This window comes from Musa acuminata, chromosome BXJ1-7 (genome assembly GCF_036884655.1).
Source record: "Musa acuminata AAA Group cultivar baxijiao chromosome BXJ1-7, Cavendish_Baxijiao_AAA, whole genome shotgun sequence".
NCBI lineage: Eukaryota > Viridiplantae > Streptophyta > Magnoliopsida > Zingiberales > Musaceae > Musa > Musa acuminata.
The window spans coordinates 28,124,819-28,145,460 of record NC_088333.1 but is presented as its reverse complement, the minus strand read 5'-3'; the positions used below and the strand labels follow the sequence as shown (position 1 = coordinate 28,145,460).

The window sequence follows — 20,642 nt, the reverse complement described above, 5'->3', positions numbered from 1 at the left end:
GTCCTCCTCTCTAGCGGTGATCCACACAGCAGGGTTGCGACGACGCTCCTCAAAACTCCAGGCCTACTCTGAGGTGGAGAGGGAGAGGAGAATAGGAAGGGCAAGCAAAGACTCTAGCCTATGAGGCTGTGAATCCCTCCTATTTATAGAGATCCCGTGTCAAAACCCTAATGGGTCCTTTCCCTAGTGGGTATTGGATCTGCATCCAATAAGACAAGGGCTTCGTCGGATATCTCATATCCGAACCTCTACTCATCGCAATGCCTACCATATGTGTGTGACCCTCTAGGCCCAATATCGAGCTGGCCGTGAGTCATACCTGTCAGAACTCCTTCTAACTCAGTGAATTATTATCTCTGTAATAATTCACTCGACTCATCGACTACGGAAGTACTAGGCCACTACGCCGTAGTCCCCAGACGATACAGGGGAATCCAATCCATTGGACCTGTCTGTCCTCAGTTACCATGTACCTATAGTCCCTCATCCATCTAATATCCCAGAGACCGTATATCGAGCATGGTGCTGTCAGACCCATACGGTTTCTACTCGAGTCTCGCTCTAATCGGATTCTCCCGGAGAACTCTTTCTCTCTCAACCCGAATGACCCTGGCCAGGGATTTGTCTGAGCAAGAACACATGGGATATTCCTCTCATGATACCGAGAGTGGATGATCCTCTATCGACACTCAATAGCCCTCGTAAGGTCGACTACCACTCCCAATGACCAGCTGTACTAGATCTGGGAACAGCCAAACCTATAAGTCTGGTATCAAAGAGTGGAGCACTCATACAGGACATCCTTGGTGTCTCAAGTCTAAGAACCAGATACACCACTAGGACTACGGAATCGTTGTCTGACAATAAGGCATCATCAACCATCCAGCATTCCGTAAGCGGATCAATCAGTGAACTCATTCTCCAATGAGCACCTGTACTGTATCCCTAGTGTCCCTACACGAGCAGCTATGAGACCAGCTGCATCCATCATATGGACAGGTATACAACACACCAGTCTATCCGGTTATCACGATGTCCCTCTCGAGTAACCTATGACCGGGATTATTTAGGATATGTGTTTAAAGGTGAATCGATCTCATTATCGTGATCTCATCACGATCCGATTCCCATTGCACAAATCCAAGGACATCACAATATATATGCATTTATGCAATAGTTATAAAGTGATATACGCCAAAATATAATAAGCAAAAAGATTCTGTATCAAGTCACACGTGCCATCACTCACGTGATTGGCTTGCTGGGCATTATGACTAGCAGAAGGTTGCAGGCCTATCATGAGCGCCTGCACTAACAAAGAGGGGTGAGTGTCCGGCAAACCCCGGATTCGCGTGGCAAAGCGATCCACAAAATGTGAGAGGGGCTCGTCCTCCCTTTGTCCGAGTCCAAGGAGCAATGCCGTGGAAGGCTTCGGTCGTGCATAGGCCACGAAGTGGAGCTCGAAGTCCTTGACGAGCTGGTTGAAGGACGCGATCGTTTCGGTCTTTAAGGCGCCATACCATGTGTGGGCCGGTCCTCTTAGAGTGGTGGGAAACACTCTACACATCAGAGCATCAGAGGTCCCGTATAGTGCCATCTGGGCGCGGAAAGTAGCTACATGGTCTGTCGGGTCGGCGGAGCCATCATAAGCGTCCAGAGAGGGGAGCTAGAAGTCCGGGGGGACTGTCTGATCCCGTATCTCGAGCGTGAAGGGAGACCCTTGGTGAGTGTCCTCCCCAAGCTCTCCCTTGGACCTGCGAACCTCTTTCTGCACCTCGTGTAGTCGCTGGATGACGAAGCGTAGCTGGGCCCATAGGGATTCCGCTGAGTCTGAAGAAGGCACCTCGGGTTCTGCGTGACCTCTCCGGTCTGTCGTCACTCGATCCCCGAGTGGGAATGACGGGACCTGAGGCGAACCAGGAAGCTCCCGGGGCGGCGTGCGAGCCTGAACAGGTGGCTCCTCTTGCCGTAGCGGTTGAGCGATGGATGTGTGCAGCGGACTAGCAATGAGCGGGATGATGGATCGCACCATGTCGGTTAGAGCTTGGACTTGATGAGCGAGGGCCTGAAAGGCCTTGGATGAAACGGGCGTCGAGTCGACTAGGATGTCGTCGGGTGGTGACAAGCCTGGTTCGTTGAATATTTGCCAATATCGTCCTGAGGTCGTGGCGAGGTGTTTGTCACGATGGTCTCCGTGCGGGGGATGTTCCCGCGTGGCTTCGGTCGGGTGTGACCTCTCCGCCGTACGCTCATCTGAGCCGCTCGGGTGATCACCCGACATTCCGGGCAAGAATTCCTCGCCTGCGCGTCCGGTGGGGACCTTCGGCTTCACACATGCACAAAGGCCGGGTCGGGGTGTTCGGCCCGACCCCTCCGACGATCAAGTTAATCGATGTAGAGGGGGTTTCAGATGAAGAAGTGTTTTTGGTGTCTCCTCCTCCTTTCCGTTCAGAATGCGAGGGTATTTATAGGGAAGCTTACTGTTTCCTTATGTGCCCGCTTGCAGGGGGCAGGTTGGTAGCGTCTGACATTGGTGTTGGCGTGGCGTGAAGGACCAAGCTTGAGCAGGGTGTTAATGTGTCTCGGTCAACGTTTCGATCTGCATTGGTCCGGTGCTGTGAGACGTGATCTGGGACAGCTGACGTCACTCGAGTCTTGCCGTCATTATTATCCTCATTAATATATATATATATATATATGGGACATTCCTGGGCTCTTCACCAGAATAAGCATACCATATGTTGCTGATTCCATTAGCATACATCATTACTTTTACTTGCCGTATCATTTGAGCAAATTATTGCCTTCCGATATGCATTTTATTACTTATGGAGACTCTTTTATGATCATCATTGCTGCTGTTTGTTCACAAAGTTATTTTGTTTATTGTGCTAACGTATTATGGTTTTGGCCCACTGATGGTCCTCATCTTGGGATAACATCACAAGGGCAAGTTGACCTTCACTGTCCGGGTTCAGTGCTTCTGGCCCCCTTCTACATCACCTATAGGCGCGTCCATTGTCTGTCTTCTGCACGAGGCCGTCGCCGACATAGCCACCGTTGCATGTCTGATGATTAGAAGAATACCAAATGCTTCTCGTGTCCGTCTCTGCTTTATACCATGCATGCAGGACATTTACCTTCAGGACTCGTGCGATCGCTGATGCAGAACAAACGGAGGATAGAGATGGGGTTAATGTGTTTCCTTGTGGTGTACCTGACGATTACCAGGTCCAATTGAGCAGCCAATTAGGGTTGGTGAGAGAAAGGGGATGACCATGAAGAACACGCGCGCGCCCACAGTGGCACCAGGTAAATTAACGAACGTCCCAAACACGTTTGCCTTTGTCCCGTGGGAGCTGTCAAACGAGGTGAGACGATCCACCACGCTTCATGGCATTGTGTGTACCCTTCCAAATAAAAAGTACACTGCATTCAACCATGTGTATGTGGATAAGGTAGGAAGGGCATTCATCTGTGATCGCAGGTTTTTGTCAAACCCTCCCCCCCGGGTGCCATGCATGCGCGCGGGACGACGAAGGTGCCGTGCCCTACTTCCCAATTGATCGAACGCCACTAGAGCGTGACTTGAGCAATTGTCTTTGTCTCATCGATCAGTTGCTTTCGGTTCTCTCCACCCTGCAATGAACAGCACATTACTTTTATGATAACCATAGAAAGAAGAAGAAGAAGAAGAAGAAGAAGAAGAAGAAGAAGAAGAAGAAGAAGAAGAAGAAGAAATCTGTAGCTTCTTACTGCTGTCACTGACCAGTTCCTTCCGGTTTAAGCCACCCTTGTTCAGCACAGAATCAAAAGTAAATATTCCGTGAATTCTGAATGCCTGTAGCTTTTCATATTTGATTGATTGAGTCAATTATTTTGTTATTTTATGGGGCTATCTTTTTCACGTAATCAATGATTATACTATCTAAGCTAGATTTGTCGTCGTCACCCTAACCCTAAATGCATCCCGACACAGCACAAAAGGTGCAGACGAAAGCTGCAGGCAAGCAGTACACGAGATAAATGCATGACTACCATCATGTATAGCTTCAATGCTAACCATGACAGTGAACGAGAACAGCTTCCTTATCGTCGTCTTGTCGATCTCAGAGATCGTCAACAAATTTCCTCCAATCTTGGCTAACGCAAATTAATAATGGACGATTGCTTGAGCTGACGCAACTAGTAACCCCGACGTCGCCCTTTTCCAAGTGACAATCGCAGCTCATCACTCACCCCATTTGTGATCTTACGCCGTGCTACGTACCGGTGTTTGGATCGCTTCATAATTAAATATTTTCCCTTTCAGCTGGAATCTGCCGACGCTCTCTAATTTGTGATCTTAGGCAGAGAGGCCTTTGAAAGCATGCATAATTTATGTATGTGATAATCTAGCACAAGAAATTTGAGAAAATGACCCGTTAACTACATCTTTTTAATTTCTCCTCTAGTGAATGAACTCGACGATAACGTGCCGTTTCATCCATCTTTTTCTGACTAATAATATACATACAGTATATTACACATCAAAGTGATAAAAATTTCCACCCCCTACCAAACCCCACCTCTCCTCTTAGCCGCCATCTGTTTTACTGCAGCGGGTTTGTTCGCCATGTAGCTCGCAGCCTGCACGTGAGGTGCAGCCATTATTATATGCGTGGAGGAAACGAGCAGCGGCACGCTTGGTTAGGTTAATCGTTGTTTTATACGATGGGGTACGTGCGGAATTCCATACCGCACGTGAGGGGATGCGATTGGGTCGTTTGGGGAAGAACAGGAGTCGATAAAAGGACGGGACCCGGATGAGGGGCCCGCGGTCGTCGTCGTCGTCGCCGTCGTTCGGGTAGCTGGAGCTGGTGGGCCAGACAATTTCCTTTTTCATTGTCGTCGGTGGGGAGCGCTGGACCCGCAGAGCCTCGTTCGCGGTCATCGATGGTCCCCGGCATTCTTGAGTGAGGGCCCGGGATCCCACCAATCTCTGGCAGGTATAATTTCTCCTGCTTTCGGAGAGGGTCAGGTGGGGCCCCGCCCGGGTCCGTCCTCGGCCATGTGGTAACGTGTCCCGCGGGCTCCCTTTTTTTGTCCCTCCTTTGCCGTCCCCCTAAAAGAGAGGTGGGTTGGGCGGGACCCACGAAGTCACGCAGCCACCTCCGTCCGACAGCGATTTGTCGTTAACGTGTTTAGAATATCCTCGTTTAAGTTAGATTATGATAACTAGAATCGAACTTTAGAATAAGTTCAAGTACAATTAGTATTATATATAATATTCAGATAAAATCAAATTACGATATATTCATTGCTATCCATATTTAACATCTTGACTTAGGTGACACCATAATTTACTAATAGATATCTTATTCATTATTATTGTTATTATATGATTATAGACGATAATGATGGGACTACACAAGATTATTTTAATTTTTTTATAGAAGAAGATAAACTAAATATTTCTCTTGACCGTAGATTACTTATCATTAGTCATCTTCTTTTCCCTCACAATCCTTCCTCCACTTTCTAATTGTTTTCTCTCTTTTATTATCATTCTCATAATTGTTCTTTTATTTATATAATTGTTAATGGATGAAGTTGATGGTAGCCATTAGTCAACCAATTTAGGTTTGGTTGAACTTATGTTAGAAACTTCTGATCTTGTTGTTTGAAGTATTTTGAACTGTCTGATGTGATATATTAAGTAATGAAAATGGAAGAAATCGTTCGACTTATATTTTATTGGTGGCTTGATTTATTTTTTTTCTACTCACTTGTATACATGTTGAGTTTGATTTTAGTGTTTAAGTTTTATTTATTTATTTCCCTCTTTCCCTATTATTCACTTGAGTAGAATCTATTTTTAATTTTTAATTTTTAATTTTTTTAAGATGTTATGTTCCATTCATCTCCAACCCCAGATTGACGAAAATTTACGTCAATTTCATGAGCGATAATTATTCTTAATGCCATTCTAATGCCCGGAGATCTCTTCATTAGTGTCGTGCCTGATTTCACATTCCTTTCGCTCTCTCTCTCACTCTTCAGTGTTCTGTTTTTGGCTCTGCTTTGTGTTCCTTGTTAAGATGGATTATTACATATCAAGAGCAGCACTTTGGAGGATGCAGAAAGCATGTTTCGATCTACGTAGCATCAACACCAGCAATTATATTTAAGCTGACTTATGCGACTCAGGAAAGCGGCAGTGTCTCCCCTTTTGGTCATTGGCGAAGATCCTGAGAAGATTTGTTCTTTGACTGCGTCTCCATCCACACACGTTACGGAAGCACCGTGTGTAATGGCCTGTCAAGGACAAACTCCACATCTTGTCTTGTGGTTATCAATCAGCATGGATTAGTATTTTACGTTGTAGTAGGTATTATCGTAAATCTTCATGTCAGAGAATATTTGTGGAGGAGTAGGTGAACATGACATCTTGTTATCTGCCAAGCTCTGTCTACTACACAACTCCAAGAAGCTCTTGTAACAATAGACTATGACTTTCCAACTCTGCAGGTGAAGACAAGAGTAGTTAACCGGAAGAAAACGCAACAACAACGAGAACTCAAAATTTTGCCTTTCGTTAGCTGTTTTACCAACTCTCGATAAACTATGTGACTACAAAATGGTCCAAAATAATATCTAGTTAAGATGAGCCAAAGAGTTTTCCTGTAAACATAAAATATGTAATATGTTATATGCAATGCGAAAAAACTTTTATGTTAGGATTGAAATCAAATATGGAAAGATAAAAGGATCTCTGATATGTAAATACATCATCTTTTAGATTCAAAACCGTTGTTAAAGAGAACTAGACTCTTCTTTTTTTCCTATCATTAGTTTGGATTGATGATTAGAAAGGTTGAGAGAAAAATTATAATCTCTTAAATGAGATATGTTATTTAACTCTTAAATGTCATGTCTATAAATAGATAAGAACAAAGGATCTAGAATAAATTATTAGAAGAGTTTCTTCCATCAAAAGCATCGTACCCTAAGAAATCCTATTATAATATGAACTTCTTTTCAATTGATTAATATCCGTCGTCAGAATCCAATTAGTTCTATTATATATCTTATCTAATTATAAAGAGTCACATAATCTAATAATTCCTCTTAATTTCATAATAAATTTTACATGATTTGATGTCGAAGTTAAAAAATTCAGACATTTTCCAAAGGGATGTAGAGTTGGTTTCTTATCATTGACGAAAGGGAGCAAGAGGTTCCTCTAGCTGGAACTCCATCGAGACAACAGTGGGGGAATTAGAGGGTCTGATGATCAGGAGGATTTCAAGATGATATGCGGTGAACTTTATGATTGCAATGCAATTCTATTTCATTTCAGACAAGGAAAACATGTTGATCATAAGCTAAAAATTGGCAGGCAGAAATTATCATTACAAGTTAACAAGGAGGAGCTGCCAACGTCACACGGATCATGCATGATATGATAACTAAGCAGTAATGGTGGGAGCTGAACATGATTCCAGGATGGTCTACGTACGCTCTGATTAGTTGATGATAAAAATGATTACTGTTTCTGAAAACAGCCAGACTTTACCTAATGGTTGATGTGAACCGACCTCTTCTTCATCTTGAATAAAGAAATCACGGCAGTGCCGGACATTCGATCCAGATAATATTTTTTAGGTGTAGGATCTGCACTTAAGATGCTCTCCAAAGTGAAGCTGATCAACATTCAGACATCAATATCTTGATCAGTGTGAATAGCATCCACCACAGTCCCTGCATTCTCCAATATCTTGATCTGCCACCACAAACCATGATCCGTTGGCTACAATGCAATCATGAATTATCATCTGGGCCCCATTTCTCGAGAAGCTTATTTTGATGATCTCTCCATGATAATTAATTATTTCACATGTGCTGTAAGATGGAATAAGAAATGAAGGAATGGCAATGCACATCAGTGATGGCAACTGGATCCTGGAAGGGAAAGGATGATACTCGAGCACCTAAAGTGTTGTTCCATTGCCTCTTCCGAGCCTTCATCAATTACTTTTTCTCCTCCTTGTTCAGTGGAAAGTGATGGGCATCTTTCATCAGACCTTACATCATATGCCAAGTAGCATATAGACTATTGCTCGACCGTATCATTCTTCTGCTCCTCCTTGATGATCCTTACCGACATGGCGCAACATGGACATCGGCACATCTCAAGGGGTTTGGTACGATCGAAAGGAGAGGGAAAGCTAATCGTGTGATGATAGCTCATGATGATGGAGATTGAAATAGAAGGCTAAACTTTGATAGAACTGACCTTTAGCCGAACGAGTGCCAAAGGAAAGGACAGTGTAGCTTGAGAGATTTGACATCAAGGGAAGAGGCAATTTTGTATGCCATCCTCTCGTGCCGAAGCCAACTAGGAATACAGAAATTGAGGTTGAGAAAGAGATCTTAAAACAAGGAAAAGGGAGGGAGATACGAAGTAGAGAGTGATCCAAGCAAAGACACGGAAGACCACAGAGAGAGAGAGAGAGAGAGAGAGAGAGAGAGAGAGAGGCTGAATGCCACAATCAGAAACAGGATGAAAGCATAGAGCATCTCGAATGTACTTGACCATCATTTGCCAAGGTTGGCTTTGGATTCCATCAAGATTGCTGATACTGACAGATGGCTGCAATGAAAAGGGGCGGGGACATTGCAATTGAGTAGGACTCTACCACATAGCTTCAACTGGCACATTTGATTCAGAAGCTCAATGTGACAAGAAATCATACTAGTCATTATGTATATTACGATTCACATGCTCCTAAAACAAACATGATAGAAAAATGCACCATTAGATGTCGAAGATAAGAGTTAGGTTTGAGTTGATGCTTTGTTAGTAAATGCAATGTGTTATCAGACGGGTAATGTTAGGGTCAGGCAATCAGCATCTTTTCAGAAGAAGAAACGTAGAGAACTTGCGATTGCACATCTGTTGATGTTCCAAGTTCTTCCGGCGAATTTGAGGTCTTTAAGCACATGCTAATTTAGGATGTGGATGGTTGAATTCTTAGGAAGCCACATGGCTTTTTCTCATTGATTATAGATTTGCCTTTTGAATGCTCAAGAAATCTAATCTTTTTTTTTTTTTTCTCATTTCAATAGATTGTGCATTGAACAATGGTTTAAGCATGCATCTTCTTGTGAAAGATTAATCAAAAAAAAAAAAAAAAAAAAACTGGTGAGCCGAGATAAAAGATTTTTCGAGAAAAAAAAATGAAAGCATTTAGCGCAAAAAAGGAGAACCAAGACCTAATATTAGTGAAGCTCATAAAGCAATTTCGATTATTTATTCGAATCTTCAGCATACGCTTCCCGCTTAGTTTCAGTCTCATCATGAGATGAATGAACCGATGAAGGAAAAGTCTAACACGAGTTATGTGTTATCTGAATGAAGCCCACAATACAGTCCATGTGTGACCAAACTTGAGCTCAGCCCAAGTCGAATGAAATCTCTCCTCTCCTTGTGGCCCTGTCTCCTCAGTTCACGTAGAAAGCATATCAGCTTCATGCTAACTTCTCTCTCTTCGTGACCAACAAACTTCTCTCATTATAGGCCAATCCGGGAAAGCATATCAGCTTCATGCTAACTTCTCTCTCTTCGTGACCAACAAACTTCTCTCATTATAGGCCAATCCGGTCAAACTCCTCCTGCAGCTTACTTAAGTTCATGAGAACTTGACCTTCTTCGTCTTCTCTCTTCAATTGGTATCTCTCCTGATCACAATCTCTCTCACCCTCTTCCTCCGAGTTCCAGGTCTCAGGAGTTCTTGATGGGCCGTCTCAAAGAGGCAGCTGTGGTGGAAGAGAAGCCCGATGAGGCATGCAGGACGCCGAGGGCGGCAGAATGCAGGATCTCTGAGGCTCCGACACGCCCCCCGCCACCGCCACCAAGGAAGCCGAGGATGGAGCCGTGCTCAGCTCCTCCCAAGGCGTTCTTCAGCTCCCCGGACATTGAGGCTTTCTTCGCGGCTCTCTCTTCACAGCAACGAAGAATGCCTGGTTAAACTGTTGGGCTGATAGCCCATATTCAGCCCATGTTGGCTTTATCAGCCCACAGCCCACACCCCCTCTTAACCTAACCATAATTAAGATTAGGGGGGTGTGGTGGCTACGTTTTGGAGGCAGATTAAAGCTATAAAAAGGCAGCAACGAGGCAGATCTTCGTAGCCACGGGATTCCAAAGAGAAGAAGGAGAACAAGGCAGAAAAGGAAGAGAAAGAAAGGGAAGAAGACAAGGACAATGCAGAGAGACTGTTCTCAATCATCTAGCAGTGTTCTCATCTCAGGTTAGATCAAATTTACAGTAGACTCTTGCTGTGATTACTTGAGGAGGTTTTAGATATTGTGGGCAGTGACGTGATCCTTGTATCCCAGTTATTCTCTTGTAGTTGTCGCTGGGGTTTTGGGCAAGAGATTGAGATTTGTATATTCATTATTCTCATAGTGGATTATCTCTAGTTTGCCCCGTGGTTTTTACCCTTCACATTGAAGGAGTTTTCCACGTATATCTTGGTGTTTTGTTTGATTGTGTTTCCATTTTATTCCGTTGCGTATTTTGGTCTTCTAGTATTTGTTCCTATACAAAGGTTATTCCTCTTTATATCCCCATCAACTGGTATCAGAGCAGGGTTTTGGTGATTTAATTTTTGTATTTGAACATGGAGGCCAGTAATGTTTCTCACATGATTAGTTTGAATGGAAACAATTGGATGATATGGAAACTAAGAATGGAAGATCTCTTGTATTGCAAAGATTTGTATGGACCTTTGCAGGGGGATAGTGCAAAACCTACAACTATGACAGATGATGAGTTGAAGAGGTTAGATCGAAAAACAATTGGGTTTATTAGACAGTGGCTTGATGATAGTGTCTTTCACCATGTTTCTACTGAAATTTCTGCATATTCTCTTTGGAAAAAAAGGAAAGTCTCTATGAAAGAAAAACAGTTGGCAACAAAGCTTTTTTGATCAGAAAACTTGTGAACCTAAAATATAGAGAGGGTGCTTCTATTGCTGAGCATTTGAATGAAATGCAGAGTATTACTAACCAGTTATCATCTATGAAAATGTCTCTTGATGATGAGTTGCAGGCATTGTTACTTCTCAGTTCATTACTAGAAAGTTGGGAGACACTGGTGGTTTCCCTTAGTAATTCTGCGCCAGATGGTATTGTCACTATGAGTCAAGTAACAAGCAGTTTGTTGAATGAGGAGTGGAGAAGAAAGAGTTCGGCAACATCTCAGAATGATTCACAAGCACTTATCTCAAAGAATAGAGGAAGGTCAAAGTCTAGAAGCAGTTCACGTATGGGTAGGAGCAAGTCAAGATCAAGAAAATATATTGTTTGCTATAATTGTGGTGAGAAAGGACATTACAAGAACCAATGTAAGCAACCTAAGAAGAACAAGAAAAAGGGAAAAGAAGTGGAGTCTACAGAGTCAAAGGATAATACTATAACTACAGTGCAGGGTGGTGATTATTTGATTTTGTCTCCTTCTGATGATATTTTTTTTTTGTGTGTCAGGATCTTGAGTGGGTGATTGACACAGGTGCTTCTTATCATGCTATACATCGGAGAGAGTTTTTTGCTACATACAGGTCTGGAAACTTTGGTGTTGTCAAGATGGGCAACTATGTCACAACAGACATCATTGGCATGGGTGATATCCATTTAAAGACCAACCTTGGCTGCAAGTTGGTACTTAAGGATGTGAGGCTTGTGGTTGACTTGAGGCTGAATTTAATTTCAGTTGGAAGACTAGATGATGAAGAGTATGAAAGCATATTTCACAAAGGGCAATGGAAGCTCAGTAAGGGTTCTCTTGTTATAGCTAATGGAAAGAAATGTCATACTTTGTACAGGTTGCAGGCTAAAGCTTATGGTGAGCAGTTAAATGCTACAGAGAAAGACTTCAGTATAGAGTTGTGGCATAGGCGATTGGGACACATGAGCGAGAAGGGGCTGCAAGCTCTTTCCAAGAGAGAGGTATTGCCAGATCTCAAAGGTATACATCTGAACCCTTGTATTGATTGTTTGGCTGGTAAACAACATAGAGTTTCATTTTCTAGTGCTGCTTTGTCTAGAAAAATGCATGCCTTAGATTGTGTTTATATATATGTATGTGGTCCTTTGAGGACAAAAACTCCTGGTGGATCTGTTGATGTTCTTGGTATAAGTGGTGCACTTTATTTTGTCACTTTTATAGATGATTTTTCCAGGAAAGTTTGGGCTTATGCTTTGAAGACCAAAGATCAGGTTATTAATGTCTTTAAAGAGTTTCATGCCAGGGTTGAAAGGGAGACAAAAAGGAAATTGAAATGCATAAGATCAGATAATGGTGGTGAGTATACGGGATTGTTTAATGACTATTGCAGGTCACATGGGATCCAACATGAGATGACAGTTCCTGGTACACCTCAGGATAACGCAATTGCAGAGAGGATGAACCGCACCATCATGGAAAAGATCAGATGTATGCTTTCACAGACCAAGCTACCCAAAATGTTTTGGGATGAGGCTTTGAGGACTGCAGTTGATGTGATCAACATATCACCATGTACAACCCTAGATGGTGATGTTGTAGAGCATGTATGGTCAGAGAAAGATGTTTCCTACAGGCATTTGAGAGTATTTGGTTGTCGTGCATTTGCACATGTTCCAGATAATGAGAGGTCCAAGCTGGATGGTAAGTATAAAGAATGTATTTTTCTTGGTTACTCACATGATCAGTTTGGTTACAGGCTTTGGGATCCAGAAAAGTAGAAGGTGTTCAGGAGCAAAGATGTGGTCTTCTTTGAGGATCAAACCTTTGAGGATTTGAAAAAGAAGGCACCGGCCAAAACTTCTACAGAAGGATTAGCAGATTGTGACCCAGTTATTCCTCCAGTATATCAGGGTGATGGGGGAGATGTGCAGGAAAATAGTGTAGAGCCTGATGTTGATTTACCTGCAGACATGTTGACGAAGACCTTACCAAAAGAAAGATAGGAGATATGCCGACAGTTGGTCGGCATGGCTTCATATTGAGAAGTCATGAGACAGCCTCCCTTATGGGCTGAAGGGAGAGGTTGTTGGGCTGATAGCCCATATTCAACCCATGTGGGCTTTATCAGCCCACAGCCCACACCCCCTCTTAACCTAACCCTAATTAAGATTAGGGGGGTGTGGTGGCTGCGTTTTGGAGGCAGATTAAAGCTATAAAAAGGCAGCAACGAGGCAGATCTTCGTAGCCACGAGATTCCAAAGAGAAGAAGGAGAACAAGGCAGAAAAGGAAGAGAAAGAAAGGGAAGAAGACAAGGACAACGTAGGGAGACTGTTCTCAATCATCTAGTAGTGTTCTCATCTCAGGTTAGATCAAATCTATAGTAGACTCTTGCTGTGATTACTTGAGGAGGTTTTATATATTGTGGGCAGTGACGTGATCCTTGTATCCCAGTTATTCTCTTGTAGTTGTTGCTGGGGTTTTAGGCAAGAGATTGAGATTTGTATATTCATTATTCTCATAGTGGATTATCTCTAGTTTGCCCCATGGTTTTTACCCTTCACATTGAAGGGGTTTTCCACGTATATCTTGGTATTTTGTTTGATTGTGTTTCCATTTTATTCCGCTGCGTATTTTGGTCTTCTAGTATTTGTTCCTATGCAAAGGTTATTCCTCTTTATATCCCCATTATAAACCACTAAAAGGGTGTATGATTTTAGCGGACAGAATGCATATATATTAACTAAGATGAGGTGCTAGATTTGGTAACTGTAATCTACGTGCATGAATCCACACATTTGAACGTTAGCCATTGTCCTTGCCAATTGTTTAGATTATATTATGAGAAATTTCAGAAGAGTGTATGTAATCCTCGGTCATGGAATTCAGCAGATATCGGAAGAAATTGAACTCGGCAACAGCACAACATATAAAATGATGTATATAAAAGCGCAACTGGAATCATAAAGAATTACCCATGCAGTCTCTTAAGAAATGTTCTTCTTAAGATGGCAACTCCCCCACACCAATCTACATTGAGTTGAAATTTGATATTCTTCTGCTAAATCATCATTGCAATTAAATTCAACATAAACATGACCCTTGTGACTCTTCACAGAGAGAAAAGCAATAATTTTCTCAAAGTTCTCAGTCCTCCAAACATTGGATACTTATAATTAACAGATAATTAAAATTGGTACAGAAACAAGGTGAGGGTGGAATGAATGGGCATCATCACTTGCTTCTTTGATTGACTAACAAAGACAATGCACTTAGCCAGAATGGGACCCTGTGACACCCCAGATGCGTTTGCTATGACAAGGAACAGATATGTCCATAAGAATAAAGAGCTGTTTCGAGAAGGCCATGGCCAAGATTATGAACAGAAGCCCAGCTAAAGGCTCCCAATACTCTGGTGTCTCCTTCTTCTTCATCATCATCATCATCATCATCATCCAGTAGTGTCGGCACCCCCTGCTCCACCACTTCTTTGGAGGCTCACTGCAAACCCTTTAATGCTGTTTTCACAAACATGTAGGTGGACCACTCCATTTGCTAAAGAAGTTGGCATTGAAGTTTCCAGCACACACAATCCATCAAAGGGCCACAATTTTCAAATTGATGTTGATCATTGTCTCCACTCGAGTGTTAAAAGTAAGGCAAGAAAATTCTTCCTCATTCTGGACTCTTCTGCTGTGTCCAACAAAATCCACAAAGCTTGAATCTGACTCTCATGTGATGATGAACAGTTTAAGTGCTTTTCTGTTTCTCTTCCTTAACTGGCCATACTGCGGCACCCATATTGGTTGGCAGCTAAATTTGCTGCAAGTCAGCGCTTCTTACTTACTAGCTTGATCTTCATGGTGAGGAAATGGCACAGGAGAGCTATTAATTAATGGTGCTTTCGCAGGAACGTTGGTATCGGTAGTTGATGCTTTGCTTGACTCGGCAAAAAGGAAAGCCCATGGTCAACATCCTTCAGCATTGGAATAGTTTCCAACCAAATAAGATGCATGAGTTCCTCTGCATACTGATAGCAAAGACCAATAAGCGCTTTTGCATTGGAGATAATATTTATTACTAGGAGGTGGTAGTTGGCCCAAGAATATTGTTGCTCGAGCAGAATGCTTGATTTAACTAACTATATTTGGTCATGGAGTAGTTGGAGCAGAAAGAATCAGAAATGATGGACACCAACTACTTGTGTTGTCATTCAGATCAACACTGAGATGTACCATAAATCAAATGAGCAAAATTAACCCAACCCAGGAATTGCCATAAACATTTTCATTCACTTCATGAGACAAAAATTGGTACTAGAGAACATGGATCGATGCAGCTACACCTAATTTGGTTAATTAATCATTTCTCTAAGGTTCATGATCAATGGAAAAAATTTGTTGATTTAATTTATGCACAAATAGTGCAGATTAGTCAATGAAATTTTAGTTGATTTAATTCAAAGAATATCATCTATCTATGAGATTTGTCATTTAATCAGTATGAATTTTTTGTCGAATAGTCAATAATTAAAATAGTTTTGCAATTGAAGTTCTGCACAATTGGATTCAGAGAGAATGTTAATAGCACATTTGATTTTAAATGAAGACTGTTCAAGAAAACACATGAATGGGAGCCAGAAATCATTGCCCAAAGCTAAAGGAAAGCTAAAAGAGCAAAAAGATAACAACGACAACATCAGTAGTGAAATAGTCCCCAAAGAGAAATGCCAGATCAATTCCTATCCAATGAATGCAACATTTCTACATTCATATTCATGGAACTCTCAAAAACAAGAACATGAACATTTCTACTATCAAACAAGAACATGATTTCTTCCGTCTTCAAAAAAGTCCAAGCAAAGATCCAAAGACCTGGAAAGTAGTCTAGGCAGGAGAGCAACTAAAGTGAAAGTTCATTTGATGCAACGCAAAAGGTTAAAAGCTATCTATTCCACAACTGAAAGCAGCATTATTTGGATCCTCTATAGTATGATACCACCCAGTTTATGCCATACATGCCCAATCATGCAAAGCCACCTGCCCCAGCCCACCTCATGGCCAGAGGCATGAATATTATCCAGCTGCAATATTTTATTTATTGTTATTTTTTTTTTCCTTCTCATTTTGTAGCATTAGCATGGCTATCCACTCCTGCCAGCTCATGTTTCTGTATGCTTCCTAATTGAGACAGTGGTGTTATACATCACTCAGACCAGCTCCACTGTCTCTTCTTATCTTCTCAGTCCTTCCCCTGCCTCAGCTAATTCAACACAGGAAATCTATAGCGATTATACCAACTCTTGGATCCATGGCCTCTGAAGCTTCTGTGGCAGATCAAACAGTTACTGAGGTCAGTGAAGCAGACATGCCTCTTCTGCATACTTTCCTTCAATTTCTTGCTTTATACAACTGATACAACTGGTTTGAGCACTGAATTGTATCGTGAAACAGCTGATTGAATGCCTGATTGCTGCGAGTGGTGCTTAGAGTTAGCCAATTACGCTGATCAACAAACCCCCCCCCGTTTTTTTTTCTCTCTCGACCATGGTAGCTGATTCCTCCTAATGGCCCTCTTCTCCCAGTTTCCTCAAAGCTGGGAACAGGATGAAGACAGAGAAGCTAAAAAAGATAGCAGATGTTTAATATTTAGAATACATGTTCGTGTGTTCGTTAGAAAACAGCATCTTGTTCCTCTTTATATGCCTTCTTCTAATCTGCTTGTAGGGTCTTTGTTGTACATCAGGACACCTTGTATTTCTAGGTCACTCACAACATTTCCTCTTTTTATAAACCTATTAGTATTTTCAAAAATATTGAAAATAAAACCCTATCATACAGCTAGAAGAGAATCAATCATATGCATCTTGTTTGTACTCTTCATGACCATTTGAGATTGGCTTGGCTTTTTTCTTTCCATATTTTGTTACTCTGGTTAAATTTATAGAGAAGTATGAAACCCTCATGTTTGGTTCCTAAGATTTTTTAAGGTGAAACACTTTGGGTATTCTCTCATTTTCTGATTCTTGCAGCAATATCTCAATTTACAACTTGATAAAACCTGTTACAGTCTAGATAAATCTGAGAAACTAATCAGTTATCTTTTACCCCTTCAACATGCCTTGCCTCTATCCCAAACCTTTGTTGATCTCTTCCAATATGCTATCAAACATCCGGCTTTTGCCTTTTTGAAGGAAATATGTTCTTAACGATTTCCAAGTTACCAATTTACTCCACATATCTTATTATCTCTTGTCGTGCGCAATCATTCTTAAAGCGCTCCTGCTTGATAGGTATTCTATATTTTTATTCACTTTCTCCCTTGACATTTTCAATTTGCAGCAACTTGTTTCAGCTTTTATGCACCAAACTAGTTAGTTGATGATTGGCAAAAATAATTTGTGTTTGCCAATTGCTTAGGAATCATTGGCATCACGGTGGTCTGTCATCACAATATGCATAAGTTTTGCATTGCTATTACATTCTTTCATTTATTAACATTGTCTTTATCAGCAGCTACAAATGTCTAGTCTTGTTTCTTGTTTTATCCCTACTCCAAAAAAAAACAAATTCACAGATTTGACATAAGAAAAGCTTTCGTGTTAGTTCACACTTCTGGTAATTAACAAACTATAACCAGCTTTAAATTTTATATAAATCCAATCTGTACAAAAATAAAGTATACTTGGCAAGAAGTCAATATCCTGTTTAATTTGTCGACATTTAGTCCCACAATTTTCAGTATACACAGTATTAATGATATCCGTGCAAATCTAGCTCAATTCATATTATGTTTCTTATGAGTTTCTGAAAATAGCCTTCCAAGCACTTGAACTGTGCAGTTCAGAGAGTATTCGGTCATAAGAAGTGGGAACACACCACACTAAAAGGACATGTTAGAAAGATTCAAATTCGCTAATTTACCTTTCTTCTCTTCGGTAGGGTAAAATGTAAGCCAAGGATATAAAAGGAAAAGATGAAGAGGAAAAGGTGCATTTGCAAATATAATTGCAGTTATTAATATTATGCTTCCTATGTGGAATATCGTTGTGATTTTGCATTTTGTATATTCATTTGTCAGAGCATGTCATCGACAACTGAATTGGTTTAAACCTTTTACAACAGATTGAGACTACTGCTCCAGAGGATCTAAAAGGGAAAGACAAAGATGAAAAGGTACGTTTGTGCATTCTCCAATATGAGTGCAAATATATGCATGTGATGCCTAAGCAAATATAATTGTCCTTTTGTAGTTTTTTTGTATTTATTTATCGGAGCTTTTATTGGTACCTGAATAGTTCAGACCTTATACAGCGGACCGAGTGTCATGTGTCTGATGATGCAAGTAATGCTGATGAGCCGAGTCTTTCAAAGCCTGACGATCTAAAAGGAAAAGATGAAGAGGAAAAGGTGCATCTGCATTTAAAATTTCAAATATTAGTATATGCTACCTAAGCAAATATCATTCTGCATTTGTATTTTCCAAAACTATTGGTCAGTAGCTGACTAGTTTAAACCTTTTACAGCAGATTGAGACTATTGTTTCTGATGTTATAAGTAATGCTGATGATGCGAGTCTCCCAAAGCCTGAGGATCCAAAACAAGAAGTCGAAGAGGAAAAGATCATAGTGGAGGATTCTTCAAGTGTTGAAGCACCTACATCTGGACCAGAAGAAAATCTAAAGCAAAAAGAAGAGGGCTCTGTGATTGAGGAGGTGAAGGAAGAGGCAGACGATAAGTCTGTGTCTGAACCACCAGTTGAAGCTGAAGAGAAGGAAATAGTAGTGGACAAAACTGATGCACCTAATACTCCTGAGCTGCCAAATAAACCAGTGGAGCAACCAGCAGAGGTCTTGGAAGCATCTGTCGCGGAAGATTCAGTTGATAAGATCAAAGAGTCTGAACAAACAGAAATCATGACCGCAGAAGCAAAGAGTGCCGACGAATCCTCAAAAGTCACTGTGGTACCTGTTTCTCCAGAAGTAACAGATGACAAGCCTGTTGAACAACCAACTACTGTATGCCTGGTCCAGGAACCAACTCTTGATGCCAATGTGAACCTCAATTCTGATGAAACAGCAGAAAAGCCTCGAGATGAAGAACCTTTGTCTGATGGGATGGAGGTCAGTCCTGAGTCATCAAAGGAAGAAGTTGCTCGAAATGAAACTTCACCATCCATTACTGAAGATCTAACTACGAAGGTTCATGAAACTGTTGAAACTGAAAGTTCAGAAGAAATCGCTGTAGTTCCTCCTGTGGATGAGCCCAAAGAAGCTGAAGAAGAAACTATTGTTGCTGAACTTCCTAGTGATTCTGGTGCCAAGGAATCTGCGGGAGAAGAAAGAGTGTCAGCCACAAGTGTCATAGAAGTTTCTGATACCATCCCGGCAACTGAAGTTGCTGAATGTGCAGTTGAGCCAGAAGTCGATGTTAAGAAAGAGACGGAAGGAAGCACTATAGATGTCGATAAAACAACCTTAGGCAAGACAATCCAAACAATTGTTGAAAGTGAAGTGACTGGAATCTCTGAAGAAGTAAAGATTGATCAGATGAAGAATGAGAGTTTGGAAAGTGAAAAGTTGACTGTGGCTGAAGCATCTCGAGACATCAACTTAGTTGGAGCTGAAAACAACAACAAGGCATCTCATAACGATCCAGAATGTGATTCTAAAGAGTTAGAAAGTTCAGAAGACAAAAAACAAGAGACTGAAAAGGTTGTTGATCAGTGCTCAGCTGAAACCACCAAAGACAGTGGTGATACAAAAGTAGAAGAAGAGGCTCGGAAGACAGATGTTCCCAGTAAGAAATCTTCTAAAAGCCAGGGGAACAACATAATATCAAAGGTGAAGAAATCAATTGTCAAGGTAAAGAAGGCAATCATAGGGAAGTCACCAAGTTCGAAGGCCATGACACCTGAAGGATTTGACGAGATGAAAGCAAAGTAGAGTCGATGGAGAGTGCACAAAGATGGAATCATGGATTTGAGTGTCATTCTATCATGTCTTCTTTTTTTGGCTGTTTTCTTTATGCATATATGTTGTCTAAGGATGTTCTGCAATCTGCCCATGCAAATGTGCCTGCTAAATGTTGCGAGAAGCTAGTATTGATGCATATGGAAGATAAGATGGTGGAGAAACTTCTGCTAGGGGAATTCATCGAGTTTCTGATGTGCAGCCGTGAAGATTAAATGGATCATCCCCTATTTTGTTCTTGGTGATCTTCATTGGCATCCTTGTCGTGCTGTGTCATAGTCTTGGAAGTGTTCATATAATTGTCAAGACATTCGTTTGGTCTGTCATGTGCATAGTTACATTATGTATCACAGTGTTGTGATGTTCATTGCTGGTTGGTTTGTAAGTTGGTACTATATAATAATATTATTCTTTATTAGCAGTATGTGATGCACTTTCTAAATCTGGGGTTGTTCAGAACATGAGCTCTCTGCATGGACAATAGCAAGTAAGCTACTTTAGAATTGTAGATAGGATCAATTTTTGCTTATGTCAGAGCTGCAACTCTGGTTATCCATTGTACCTCCTTCGATAAGTTGATTCGATGTGCATAATCTCAGATGGATAATGTGGGTAATGGAATAATTGATGGCAAAATGAATTCAAGTACATGATAAGCAACTGCTCTATGATTTCACAGA

At 41.4% G+C, this 20,642-nt stretch overlaps 1 protein-coding gene across 2 annotated transcripts; it reads left to right on the top strand.

Annotated features, from left to right (window-relative positions):
- Positions 1-16,128: 16,128 nt before the first annotated feature.
- Positions 16,129-20,386, top strand: LOC135679003 (uncharacterized). Of its 2 annotated transcripts, none has more exons than XM_065192331.1 (4): positions 16,129-16,343; positions 18,116-18,166; positions 18,305-18,400; positions 18,520-20,386. In XM_065192331.1, exons 1-4 carry the CDS (start codon positions 16,302-16,304, stop codon positions 19,933-19,935), a joined length of 1,605 nt encoding a protein of 534 aa, XP_065048403.1. In that variant the 5' UTR covers positions 16,129-16,301; the 3' UTR covers positions 19,936-20,386. The 2 variants fall into 2 exon arrangements, with proteins under 2 accessions (XP_065048403.1, XP_065048402.1); XM_065192330.1 differs by having other exon boundaries at positions 16,131-16,343; positions 18,517-20,386.
- The last annotated feature ends 256 nt before the right edge of the window (positions 20,387-20,642 follow it).